Here is a 14,616-nt window from a genome sequence, read left to right as displayed (position 1 = left end):
GCATTAAATTAGGTAAAATTTTAAGTACATTTTTTCCACTGCATTTATTTATTTGCTTTAAAATGAAGATTTGACATCCACAGTATATGATCAGTTTATAAATATAGATTCAGCGTATAACATATAATAATGATAATGTCAAAATGACTGCTGTCAAAAATTTTGAATGAAATAACTCTTTACTTCATCACATGTGAAATATTAGTCCACTCGATTATCACATGTGACCACACTGGAAATGGAGTTGCACATGTAATACTGCATGTGAAGAAGATGTTGAAGATGTGCTGTCTAACATTTCACATGAGCATGATGACATAAAATTGTAAATATAAATGAATGTGTTTATTTGTGTGAAAAGTGATACATTTCATTTGACCATTATTCACATTCTTGTGTTTATCATTATACCTTTTTAACTCTTTTAAGGCCTTTGTATTTATTTTTGTTCTTTGAAAATGATTTTCAGGATCATAAGGAAATCTGACAGGAAATCTGTCATTATTGCCATTCGGTGAAATAAGTAACTCATGTAATATAAAATATTGATCTATTAAGAATTGCCTTTGGGTCGTTTTATTTTATTCAACTCAATGAATTGACTCTGAATGCAGAGCTTTATAATCAAAACAAATGTAGCTACATGGATTAAAATCAAAAGATACTTTGATAACCAGTATTAAAAGGTGTATAATTCAGAGTACTCTAAGTGGTTAGCCATCTTATCGTTTCATCGCTGTGGGGTGGTGTGGTTCATATAGTTGCCATGGTGACATGACCAGCACACGCAAGAAAGCCCTCAAACTCAACATTTTAGTGGCAAAGGGTTATCAAAGGGTAAATCTTAAAGAAATGATTGATTAATATAATGACATGTCATTTTTTATTTATGGTCAAATACAACTACGTAACACTTTATTACAAGTCCTGCATTCAAAACCTTAATTAAGTAAAGGTATAATCTGCTGAAGGTACTTGAAGTATCCAAAGTAAAAGCACAGGTTCTGCAGTCAAAGACCTGTGTGAAGTTCAAGCTTTACAACAAACTTTAAATTCTCAAGAACAACTGACAAACATGACATTATGGGTTTCCTTTTTTTAAACTTTGTAAGCCAATTATTTTATTTGATAAGATTTCATGCTATTTTTGAGTTAGTTTCTGATTTGCAGACCCAAATCAGGAACCGATACCCAGCCCAAGCTCTCTAAGAAGACGAGGAAAAACTCCCCATGAACCTCATAACAAATTTGAAGGGACATGGGAAGAAACCTCGGGAAAGGCAATTCAGAGAGAGATCCCCTCTCCTCGGACGGCTGGGTGTGCATACGCGTTTGTTCTCGAACTAATTGAATTTTTTTTTTTTATAATTAAAGAATTTCTTCTTTGATTAAGGTTGGCTAACCGGAGCACCCGGGGAAAACCAGAAGTAGCTCAGTGAGAACAAATGCGTGTGTTTGAATCTGTCTCAGTTCCTGAGTGTGGATCTGGCCACTAGAAGAACTTCCTGTACCCAGCCCAAGCTCTCTAAGAAGACGAGGAAAAACTCCCCATGAACCTCAGAACAAATTTGGAGGGACATGGGAAGAAACCTCGGGAAAGGCAATTCAGAGAGAGCCCCTCTCCTCGGACGGCTGGGTGTGCATACGCATTTGTTCTCGAACTAATTGAACTTTTTTTTTTATAATCAAGAATTTCTTCTTTGATTAAGGTTGGCAAACCGGAGCACCCGGAGAAAACCAGTAGTAGCTCAGTGAGAACAAATGCGTATGTTTGAATCCGTCTCAGTTCCTGAGCATGGATCTGGGCACTAGAAGAACTTCCTGTACCATTTCTTCTTTTTCTTCTTCTTGCTCATGAGCTCTTCCAGCTGGGACTTCATGGCGCTTTCTTTCTCCTCCCACTCCTGCTCCTTTTCCTGCAGTGTTTTCTTGAGACCCTCTGTGGCCTGAATGAGGGATGTCTTTTCCTCCTGCCACTCCACCTGTTGACTCTTCAGCTTCTGCTCAGCAATCCATACAGCAGCCACGAGGGTTTTGTTCTCGAATTCCAAGTCTTCTGTGGCCTGAATGAGGGATGTCTTTTCCTCCTGCCACTGAATACGATGGCTATTCAGAGCAGCCACCAGGTTGTCGTTTGTGTGTTTCTGCTCGTCCAGCTGATCCTCATAGAGAGTTTTGGATTTCTCTGTCTCCTCCAGGAGGGAGATTTTCTCTTGCTGCCAGCAGAGGCGCTCAGTTTCCAGCAGATCCTCTGCCTTTTTCAGGGCAGATGCGATCTTCCTGGTTTCCTCTCTGTGTTCCTCAAGCTGGGCTTGATGGGAAGCCTGAGATCTTTTCACAGCCTTCTTCTCCTCCTGTTGCATATCCTGCACAGTCTTCTTCAAGTCGTCTGTGGCCTGAATGAGGGATGTCTTTTCCTCCTCAAAGAGAGCTCTGGATTTCTCCATCTGCTCCAGCAGGGAGGTTTTCTCTTGCTGCCAGCAGAGGCGCTCAGTTTCCAGAAGATCCTCTGCCTTTTTCAGGGCAGATGCAATCTTCCTGGTCTCCTCTCTGTGCTCCTCAAGCTTGGCTTGATGGGAAGCCTGGGTACTTTCCAGAGTCTTCTTAGCCTCTTTCTCTTTCTCGGACAGTTTTTCCTGCAGCTTCTGAACTTGAGCCCTCTCAAAATCAAGAGCGGCCTCTAGCTGTTCGGCTTTTGTGCAAGCCTCAAGCTCTGCTGCTTCCATGTCAAGGAGCTGCGCCTTCAGTGTCTCTGAGACCGTTTGGAGCTGTGATTTCAGATCCTCGATCTCTTCTGACTTCAGATCCTTGGACTTTTTCATCTCCTGCGATGTGTCTTTAAGGGTCTTGCTGTGAGAAGTCTGCACTTCAGGTTCATCGCAGAGCAAGTGTCCGTGAAGGGAAAACGAAGCAAGTGAAGGTTCAGCCTTCTTGGAGCCTTCCAGCTTTCTCGTCTGCTGGGAATCGCTGCTCAGGCTTCTCTGTCTTCTCCTACCCTGTGAGCGATCTCTCCTATTGCTTCTTCCTCCTGGACTTACCTCTGAGTCTTCTCCCTTCTTGCTTTTTTTTCCTCTCCTACCTTGTTTTGCCTTACTCTGTGTGCGATCCATTGTGATAGAGAGATGTGTGTCTGAACCAAACTGGGGTCTGAGCACAAATGGCAAATATAAAGTCAGGTCTTCTGTTGTGTGTCTGAACCAAACTGGGGTCTGAGCACAAATGGCAAATGTAAAGTCAGGTCTTCTGTTGTGTGTCTGAACCAAACTGGGGTCTGAGCACAAAAGACAAATATAAAGAGTCAGGTCTTCTTCTTATAACAGTTCACCATTCTAGAATGGCTTTATCACCGGGGCTTTGCTACTTTGATACTCTGATTTTCTCCTTTCCTTTGATGTTCTTCTTTTTGTTGCTACAGCAACAATAACAATAACAATAACTGATTCTGAAACTAAATGAACTCAAGTATCAGAAGTCATTTTCTAGCAATAAATGCACTTAAGTAAAAGTAAAATTATCCTTCATTGACTGATTTTTTCTGCCTAAACAAACTTAATAAACAAACTCTCCTTGTTTTCATGTCTGAATAAACAAACTGACTTTAAATTACACTTATCCATGACTTCCATGAGACAGAGAAATTCAACAACACTCATTTTAAAAATTATTAAAGTTATGACTTGTTTGTACCCATACCAGCATTTTCTAGCATACATGAACCAGAATTGATTGGCTGCCTCAAGATTTCAAAATCTCGTTATCTCAATATTAACAGGCATGTACACCCAGTCGTTGTTCAGACAGTTTAGAGTTTAGAGAGTTGTCTAGAGATTTTTAGCCACATTATTCGTTCAACCACTTTGGTCAAGATTAGGGCTGCACAATATATCATTCCAGCATCGACATCATGATGTGGAGTGTGCAATAGTCATTTGCATCATGAAAATCATGAAAATTATCGAGATCGTTTTATTGCCCAGCCCTAGGACAAGGAAGGACAAATCTCTCAGGCCACCTCAATGCTGCAGGACTGGATTCAGCATTTGTACTTCTGCAACTATCTGTTTAGATCATCCCATAATACGCATCAATAACACGATGATGGTGATCACCTAAATCGCCATCTGATAAATAAGACAGAAATTTTATCTCAGAAAAGATATGATCAAGGTGGTGAAGCGGGAGGTTCCTGAGTCCCAGATGAGGAGCGGCTGCCAGACTTTATTTAAAAACAGCACGCAATCTTTGTGAGTAATAATACTCAAAGCTATGATTGAACTCGGACTTTATACTTGATTAGGTGAAAAACAACACAAGATGGATTTTGCCTCAAAGTTTCGAATCTGTCTGCAAAGCTGGGCTTTCTGATTGTAAAGTAATGTTGCCAAAAAAGTCAAGAACCCTCAACTTTTCATAAAATATATGCCTTTATATGCCCAACTGAACTAGAAACAAACAGCCTGAGTCAAAGTTAGTTAGTTTTCGTTTGACGGTATTACAGTACAATAAGAGTTGTAGTGAATGGAGAAGGGGAATGCAAAGGGCGAGAGGACGTCTGAGGCACATGTGGTGTGAAAGCAGGTGACAACTCTTCCTGCAGAGAATCTTCAAGGTTCAAACAGTATTATACTGTGAATGACTCAGCGGCGCTTCTTATATATCAAGGATGTATTGCAATCTGAAAGACGTCATCAAAGCAAGCTCACACTGACTGTCTATTCATTGAAATGCATTAAGTGTATACGCTGTCATCTGACTGATTGTTTATCCCAAAACAATGAGATATGAAACTAAATTGCAATCTAGTGAATGGATCTGTTGTGAGTGATGGACAATTTTGAATATAATACAGTGTACTGTATGTGAGTGACATTTTAATGTTTAATTGCTGCTTTTAAAATCACGGGGGGGGGGGGGGTAGATTGTCAGACTATATTCATTGTTCCAAGTGTCGCCAGGCAGTCACCTTTTATAAAACAGCACTTACTTTCATATACAAAAGGAAAAAAGGACTGAGTGATCATTTGAACTGTTCCTCTCGCTCCAGGATGCCCAAAGTGGCCTGCCATGAGGTTCAATTTGGCTTGATTCCTGGTTATGATTGACACTTTGGGCAATTGAGGGGAAATAAGCCTTGTATCTTAACAATATAGAACATGTGGCCCACCAATAAGTTTCAGTTTTGGCCATCCAAGGAAAAAAGTATTGTCACCTCTGCTCTAACTACATCTGCTGGTTCTCCTAACGTGCTTGTTACCACCTACATGACATGTTCAGATTATAGAGACAGTTCTAGGGTTATAGAGAAGTTCCCCTGACACAGTAACTCCTCAATATGCACATTCAGTGCTGTGACTCTGTATTTTGTATGTAGAACAGCAACAAGCCTCCAGAGACTGTTGTCCAGGCAAAGAAGGTCATCCCCTTTCCCCCCCCAAAGGCATCTACGTCTGAATGCAATTAACTTAGATTGGGTTACCACAATAATTGACATAACCATGATGGAGTTTAATTAATGCTAATTAAATATTAAATTACTCATAGATTATTACAAAGCTGCCCTGTGAATGCCACACAGCCAGCCTGAAAATAGACGTTATCATATTTCTAGAATGAAGACAGTCGAGTCCTCAAGGATTTTTGAATTGTAAGAGTTATAAGAGGAAGCACACTGTGAAACTCCCACCTTTCTGTGGCATGAAGAGGACCAACCCTGGAGACGAGCTTTGAGGGTGTCACCTACTGTAAATTAATGAGGATGTGTCCTTTATGGAGAGCTCACCTGCTGATGGACACGTCGCTGTAAGTGGGGCTGGATGGTAAATCAATTCTTCCTGCAGATGGCTCCTTGTCAGCTTCTTCCTCTTCTACCTTCATCACTAAGCAGCTTTTTGATTTGGCAACTTGATCTGAAGGAAGCGAAAATATATATCATCATGTCAGACAAACCGGGGTAATAGAACAGTGGAAAGATGACCTGTCAAAAAGGAGTATGGATGAAATAAATGCCCCAGACAACCTAGTCTCATTTTGATTTCAGATTCTGACATATTCTCAACGATAAGAGCAGACTTAAGCTTCTGCTGGTACTATCGCATATATCCAGCGTCTGACAAACTGAAAAATGTTGTGACTTTTGTGTGTGTTTCTATTTGCATTTTGTGTACGTATTGGCAACGCCACTACGTAATTTATTTATTAAGTATAAGTCCCACTTCATTAAAACCTGCAAAAGACATACTGTATCATCACCTTTTAAGTGAACCTGTCAGACTTGTAATCAAACTGTTTTCTACACATTCAGCAGACACCAAAGCACCATTATCATTCATTTGGCGTCATGTTTCTACCCGATGAAGCCAAGTCCAATATTTACCCTCTTTTAGCTCGATCGTTTATGGCTCTACCATCTCATGGGAGAAAAATCTGGCTCTTAAGTTGCCAAAGGTTCCACCACTTTGGTGCTGAGGAGGTAACGTACAATATGTTTTTAGGGCCTGCCAAGTCCCAAAACAAAGAGTGAATAAAAAATGTAGAGTTGCAGGCCAGCTAAACAATGAGCTGAAAAGCACCATGAACCATGAGACAGCTGAGTTTAGTTGACATGTGAATGGAATGTGACACAGGAAGGTAAATCAAGAGAAGCCCCCTAAGGCACCATGTAGAGCACAGTCATGGCAGTAGAAGTCTAGAGTACTTCATGCAAATCAGGAGCATCCAGCGTGACTCGCCCCCTCTTAAAGACGAGTCGCCCTCGAGGCCTTAGATGTTTGAATGACGGCTTCAGTCTCTGTTTCACAATCGTTACACCACTAAAAGCTGCTTTATGTCTAAAATCTTTATGATGAATTGGAGAACATTACAAAGTACTGGACTGTCATCATAGAAGAGAAGTGTTTTGGGCACATCCAGCAGCCAATATGACAGAAATGAAGTATTCTGTTACAAAAGAACAATCTGTGATTCTCTTTAAGAAAAGAAAATACCAATATCATGATTTATTCAGTGAGTTTAAGCAGCTAACACAGCAGCACAGCAACTTTCAAAGTAAAATACTCAATACCCAATGAGTAGTTCTGGTGTGTTTAACATCCCTCCCCTTCAAGCTGAAACTTAATTTTACTGAGTCCTTGTGTAACTGCTGGTACTTAGTAAGTTCATATCATATAGTGAGTGTATGGTATATATGTATTGCATGCAGCTCTTCATAGCCGACTCTGGAGCTGAAAGCATTCTTTGAGTGTCCTTCTTTGAAAAAACATCCACAACAAATCTTTGAAATAAAAGTATGCGAGATGCTGAATATAGATTTCATGAGACAGAAACCGCTTTAGTTCCAACTTCCACCTGCGACAATGAGGAAAGTTTCACTGACACAGCTGCAGTTTGCCGAGGCCAACTACTCTCTGAGTTAAAAGGTGGTAACTGAGGAGATAGGCGGGGTGTGCTGCAACAACTTAATTTCCCTTGCTCAACTTAAAGCTTATAAGAGGACAAGGAAGGAAAATCTCTCAGGCCACCTCAGTGCTCCAGGGCTCGATTCAGCCTTTTTACTTCTACTATCTGTTTACATCTACTTTATCAAGTCAGCCACATGTGAGTCCTTTAATATGTACGCAAAACAAGCTGCATGCATTCATAAATGAAGTCACCATCTGTGATTTGGACAAACGAGGCAGACAGGTGTTGGGATCTGCATTAAGAGTCACAACTTCTGTTCTGACGAACTTTAAAAATGAAGGGTTGTCTAACTCCTGCAGTGCACTGTTGACAGCACAAACAAGATGCCTTCAGAATCAGTTTTAATGGTGCGGTGAAGGACCTTGTCTGGGGCCCGAGTCCCAGATGTAGAGTTTGGCTGCTAGGCTTTATTTAGAGACAGCATTTCTGTTTGTAATTATACTCAAAGCTGGGATTGCTCCGTGTAAAGCAATGTTATAAACTACCAGCACATGAAATAATCTAAGAACCGTAGGTACCTTCGTGAAGTTACAACTTTTTCCACCTCACATTCCTCCTTTCATTCTATGCATTTCCTCTTTAACATTTTGTTAATAATAATTGTTCTCTGCATTTCCTCTCGTTCCCAAACACATGCAATCACACCAGCACTGGTTACAGTTACTGACGCATCTTTATCGACTCCTGCCAGATGTGCACAGCATTAAGTGAACAGTCATGTTTTAAGTGTGACAAGGATGGAATGGAACAATAAACTAAACAAAAGACAATCGATTAGAGAGACTGCAGAGTCGTTGTGTTGCTCACATACAGGTGCTCTTCGGATACTGTATTGAGCTCATTCCGTCTTATGACAGGCTCATTGCATGGGTGGAATATAGTGGCAATCAAAAATGCAATTCAAGCAAGCCTGATTAAGTCTTAGAAAGAAGATATTTTAATCTTAGGAAGGTAATGAGTGTTGCAGTACCTGCAGAGAGTGTGTGTGGCTCATCCTCTCCCACCACAATGACTTCCTGTTTGATACGAGTCTGTCGGTTGGTCTCTAGGCGACCCCGAACCTGGGCGATCAGGCGAGAAAAGTCGCTGCTGTGCTGCTTCCCTGCAGGCAAAACAGCATATATAGTGGAACAGGTTGAGGTGGACAGAATTTTAAATGGCCTGCAGTATCTGAGGTACGCAGTACTCATCAATGAGCTTTATGCAGAATGAAATGAGTTAAATGCAACAGTTTCTTATAATACGGAGTTGACTTGGTGCCTATAGTGGGTGGAAAACTGGACGTAAATACAGCCCCCCTTGTGGTGCATCAGACAAAATAATATAAAGAAATACCAAACTAAAATAGGCTACTGTGAAGTATGTCAATGGGATGACATGTTTTAATATTTATAACAAATGCAAACTCATTTTTCTTTGTGAGATAAGAACATTTTATTTTCACGCCAAATTGACAAGCTCCAACCTTGAAAGGTTGTATAGATTTTGGGAAATACAAGGTTTTATTCAACACTGCAGATGCAAGCTCCAAGATGGTATCACTGTGGCTAAAAAATATTTTAAGACTGCGATAGAGACCAGACGGTCATTGCAAAGACATTAAAGTTAACCCAACTATGAATGGAAGCAAAAAAGGAACAGTTTTGACAGTGAGCCAAAAATAAAGACAAAGATAATCACTCTCCACATACATTTAGAGCATCTGCAAATATGTGATGTTCATATAAATTGAAAACAGGAGAACTGAGAGAAACTGAGATAAAGAATAAAAAAGAGGGTGTATGCCCAAATACAGCATCAACATTAGTCTGATCTCAAAATGATATACTGAATACGAGTTTTGCTACATTTTGACCAATTTGAGGTTGATAAAAATAAAACTGAAGGAATCTGCATCTCTCAGAAAAACAGACAAAAACACAACTACTGTTTTCTTCTTTTACCACTGCAGCAATATATGCACACTGTGAGGTTAACAGAGGGTAACCTAAACTCTAAAGGAGAGTGGGGAGACACTCGGTGACAAACTTAACACTTTAGAACTTTTTGCTCACGGGGGAGCTCGGCTACCGCTGACTTTTTCCTGATGTGTTCATGAGCAAAGAGATGTTTCATTCTCACACAAAGATTTAGTTTGCAGGCTTGTAAGGTCTCGCCTGGGTGCATTTTGTGACTTCCAATCTGTGGTAGAATCTCATGCAACAGATTTAATTTACAGACATAAAGGAAACAGCAGCACTAGGACATAAGAGCTTTATAGTGCACTCCATCAGGCAAAAGTGAAGGAGGCACAAAATGTTTTTAGGTTTTGTTAAGTAATCTAAAGCACATATTTATTTATAATGAAAACTCAAATCGACATGCTGTCTCTACTGTTGATTCCAGTCATCAATCACCCTGTTCACCCATCAACAACACCCCTCAGGTGTCTGACAGACTGATTTAAACTAACAGCAGGCTTACCTCTTTTCAGCTATCTTAGCCAATTATCGGTGCCTCTCCTCTCCAAATTTGAGAGGAGAGGAAACCTTGTTATAGGTGAAGTGGGGGCAAGTACCACTTGTCAATCAAGCACACACACACACACACACACAACTGAGATCCTAAATTGTGGCGAGTACAGTGGGTGTCACAGGCGAGGCAAATGATGCGGACAGTTTTTAAAATTCTACTTTTTTTTTTTAAAGGGGCAATATGTAGGGATTTTAGTTGACAACATTAAAAAAACTAAAATTATCAACAGAATGTGAGGAAATAACAGTTTTGACATTATGATGTCTATGTATTGTATTACAGACAATACCACCAGCTGGCCCTGCGATGAGCTGGCGACTCGTCCAGGGGTGTACCCTGGCCTTCGCCCATTGAAAACTGGGATTGGCTCCAGTAACCCCCGCAACCCCCCGAAAGGGGGGGATAGAGCGGCAACATCCCCGCGACCCTCACGGATAAGCGGCAGAAAATGAGATGAGACCACTAGCTGCACAGCTAACTGAGCTAACAGCAACTACAGTTAGCAGCAGTTGGCAGTTACTCCAGTGATTTGCTGCCCCCTATCTGTTTTAATTATGAATTCCAAAGGTGACCAATTCTAACATATTGCACCTTTAACTTGTGGTTAATGTGGTTTAGATGTTTAGGTTTAACTGAGTTAACATTCCAACCCTATCGTGGATAAAGTCTGTTTCAGGGTGTAACTGCAGTCATAACATTCTTTGTTATTTATTTAACCTATATTTAACCAGGAAAGTATTAGAGAGTCCTTACATTACATTGTTACAGACATAAAAACAAACATATAGCAATTAAAGTAAAGAGAAAGAACACATTGTTGAGTCCTGGAACATTAAAACATAGATCAACATTCAAAACCTCTACAGCCAGACGTCCTTTCTTTTCTAAGTCGTTTTGAATCACTTTAAATGCACCCAGTGAGACCACCTCCCGAAGAGTCAGACAATTTTGTAACCAATTCCAAGCAGAGCGAGCAGCACACTTAAATGCCCTTTTTCCAAGTTCAGAACAGACTTTAGGGACAGTTACTGTCGTAGAAATAAGTCCTGGGAGCGAAGACAATAACGTCCCGTACTTTTTTGAAGGATGCACTTATGTAGATAAGATGGAAGCAGACCAAGAATAGCCTCATAAATAACAACATGCAAATGCACAAAGAGTGATGGTATGAAAGGGCTTTAAATTTTGTAATAAATCTCAGCGCTCCATGGTAGATAAACCAATTTACGTAGGCATTGCAAATATGCATGCATGTATGTAACATCACTTCAGTCCACAACAGAAATGAAGTCTCCTATTCAAAGGAAAAGCAAGACATGGAAACCCAATTTGGGCTTCAGTTTTTTTCACCAGTTGCTGGATGTGAGGTTGAAATGGGAGAGAATCAGAAAGTACAATTCATAGATTTGCTGTATAGAAACACAGACTCGATCTCAGAGCCCTGAGAATGTTATTTTTCCTTCAATGATTACATTTGGGAGGCACACATACAAATCAATCATCCCTGGGGCTAGTCCCATGTAGCAGGGTTTCCAGGTTTTTCCCTTGCAGTTATTCTGGGTTGTGAGAATGTTTTCTGAATAATCAGCTTCTGGTTGTATTAATGCTAAAAGCACATATTGTCACTTTAAGAAGCGGCTGCCAGCATCCCGTGGATTGGGTGTGTGAGAAGGCGCGTGTGATGCTTTCACCTCCCCGTCTGCTCATTCACAATTCCCAGCGCTGGCAGAGTGAGTCATCCACATCCTCCTCTGATAAATCAAGAGGTTATCACAGCAGTGCAGCTATTTTTAGAATCCACCTCCTATGACTCACACATCCATTTTTCAACCACTTTTTAAGTTGGGCTCTGCAGAGTTATTTCCAACTAGCTTTTCATCTCGTTCCACCACGACGACATGACTTCGGATAATGTTCTCTAATCCTGCTGTTCTTACTTGACCTCTGCCCCGGGCATGAAAACAAGGACCTGGTCTAGGTTTGGGTGCATCTGTATGTGTTTGAATTGTTGTGTATGAGCTCAAACTCGGAGACTCTCACCTGACAAGTCATAATAATAATTGTGTCATCTGTATTATTTAAACTGAGGCATCACCCAATCAGTTTTACATTTTCTTCCCCCGCCTGCAGCTAAATTATTCACTGACGACAGCAATTCTGCTTGTTTCTGTTACTGGTAATGTGTTTTGGAAGGTGTATGAGGCCGGCTCCTAATAGAGGGTTTCTACACTGAATAAAGTAGACTGAGACTGCGGCTGGGCGACACACTGAATATGCAAAATTGAGACGCAGAATCTGTGAATATTGCTTCTTCACTTGCCAGAGAGACAGTCTCTACTTCTGTACCGCTGCCGCATTACCCTGCTACGATTACTCAAAAAATTATGTCCTGCTGTTTTTTTGATGGATTTCCTCTCAAGCAAGATTCGGGTCTTTGCTAGTGGATTTTCCTACCGAACTAGCAGCCAAGGAGTGGAAAAAACAAGCGCACTGATTCGGTCTATAAGCCTGTGTCTGCTTTGAAAAATTGTCATCCCAGGCTGTCGTTAAGAGGGACGAAGTGTCTCTAATCTTTAGACACTGTTCCTGAGATAAAACTTCTGAAAACTTCGGAGCCCAAGTGTGTGTCCTACGTAGTTCTGTGGGCAATAAATGTTTTGGGTTTTTTTTAAATGGCCATTTCACAGTTTGAGGTAGAAGATTCAAATCATCAAACCAGCTCTCTTACAGCATTTCAAAGCAAAGCTGATCTGAAATAGAGACCGTCTGCGCTCATGTCAGAAGAAGTTAATACACTTTTATGAAATAAAACATAAACCTTCAGAGGAAAAGAACAGAGTTAGTATTCCACCTCTGCTAAGAAAATTTCCTGAGGGAAACCCTGATCAAATGAGCATGAGTGCGAGGCGAGGCAAACTATATTTGTACAGCAGCTTTCAAACAAAAGGCAGATCCCAGAGCACTACAAACGGCTTTGAGAATAAATTAAAAAGTCAATGAACAAGAAAATGAAATAAAAGAAGATAACGTGAAAATAAATTGAATAAAAAGGTCAGAGACAAAAGAATAAAACTTGTGAGGTTTCTAAAACGTTGTAACGGGTAAATGGAGTTAGTGCAGTGGAAGCAGAACTTATGGTTCTGTGCATATGTCTGTCCTTGAAGCTAATTCATATACAATGACTTAGTATTGAAATAAAGAGTATGACGAAGGAGAAAAGTTTCAAGTCATTTCCTAACAATGCTGCCTTGCCCTAATTGAGACACAGATGTGTTGTGTTGCCTGCTTACGTTGACAAGCTTTGTCTCTACAAGCAGTGAACCCAATCTGATTCACAGCTGCACGCTCGGTCAAACAGAGGAGCCGCAGTTTGTACAACTTTAGCAGAATGGAAAAATCACGACACAGCGTCGTCCAATATTCATCTTTTAAGTGTTTTCAAAAATAACGGTGACAGTAAAAAGGAGAAAGCAACATTACTAACCATTTCAGAGGACACAAAATTGCTCAATTCAACTGGAGTTCAAAAACAAATTTATATTTTGGAGAGGAGTGGTGCATCTCCCTGGAATAACAACATCTTGCATTTCTATTTGATGTTTTTTTTCAACAGACGACAGCTTTCATACAATTTTATAACTGAACCGCAGTTTAGACAGTTTTGCTATACAGCTACAAGAAACATGGGCTCATGGTGTTGTATACTTTTTTCTCACCGATAAAGTAAATGTATGATATCCTTAGGATACAAACTTTATTATCAAACACAGTTGCTCGTCATAAAATGTGTCCTTTTCTTCTATTATTAACCGTTTCTGTTTTGTTTTGGATTGGATGGTACCCCGAGGCAATCATTCATTTTGTTCATTGTTAGGCAGTACCCTACGCATAGGAAGAGGGTAAGAACATGTTTGATGTGACAGCATTTAATTAATTTCAACTGTTTTCCTGACTCTACAGGAAATATAGAATTATGTTTACACTTTTTGTTGTGTTGTTTTGTACCCATAGAAAAGGGTTAGCCATTATTTTGCTTTGATTTATTTTTAAACCATTTAATACTGACTGAAAATGGATGGCTGGTTTGTTTATCTTTATAACTGACTAGTTACTTCCTCGCATGCAGATGCACACCGTAATGCATATTGGTCATCGGTCAAGTCTTCATACTATATTCAAATACACCTTTCTAACAGAAGGTGTGCAGTTGTGCAAAACAGTTTCATCAGTTGACTTTTGTTGGCACTGGTTTTTAGGCGTCAGCTTGATGAGTCACACCTCTAGGGTGTCAACAAATTGAGAGTGAAAGTGTCCCGGGAAAGAAAAATCACTTACTATAATTTGAATGCATCTCATCAATCTGCTTCTCAGACTGATTCTTTGAGAAAACCAAGACCTGTAAGAGATTGGAATTGACAAAAAACATGCACATTACCATTAACCATCAATGAATAAACGTTAGGGGTGTCACGATTCTCCAAATCCATGATTTGAATTTGATTTAAAAATGTTTTCAGCACTGACAGCAACGCTTATTATTAGACTTAGACTTTCATGCCCTGACGACTGACTTTTTCTTTTTCAAACTATTCTTTAAAGAGATAGGGGTGTTTTACAGCGTGACATTATCCTGGTGCTTTTTGC

The 14,616-nt window shown here is 40.2% G+C and overlaps 1 protein-coding gene across 3 annotated transcripts in view; it reads right to left on the bottom strand.

The window, feature by feature from the left end:
• rad18 (RAD18 E3 ubiquitin protein ligase) overlaps positions 1-14,616 on the bottom strand; it is a 40,423-nt gene that overhangs the window by 14,642 nt on the left and 11,165 nt on the right. For all 3 annotated transcript variants that reach the window (XM_084348167.1, XM_084348169.1, XM_084348168.1), the window contains exons 9-11: positions 14,308-14,368; positions 8,429-8,560; positions 5,780-5,906 (exon numbers count right to left, since the gene is read on the bottom strand). In XM_084348167.1, coding sequence (XP_084204293.1) covers positions 5,780-5,906; positions 8,429-8,560; positions 14,308-14,368 — 320 coding nt within the window. The remainder of the gene's footprint in view (positions 1-5,779; positions 5,907-8,428; positions 8,561-14,307; positions 14,369-14,616) is intronic.

The sequence above is a fragment of the Pagrus pagrus genome, assembly GCF_965226575.1.
Source record: "Pagrus pagrus genome assembly, chromosome: 3".
Taxonomy (NCBI): domain Eukaryota; kingdom Metazoa; phylum Chordata; class Actinopteri; order Spariformes; family Sparidae; genus Pagrus; species Pagrus pagrus.
This window is presented reverse-complemented; position numbering and strand designations above follow the sequence as displayed.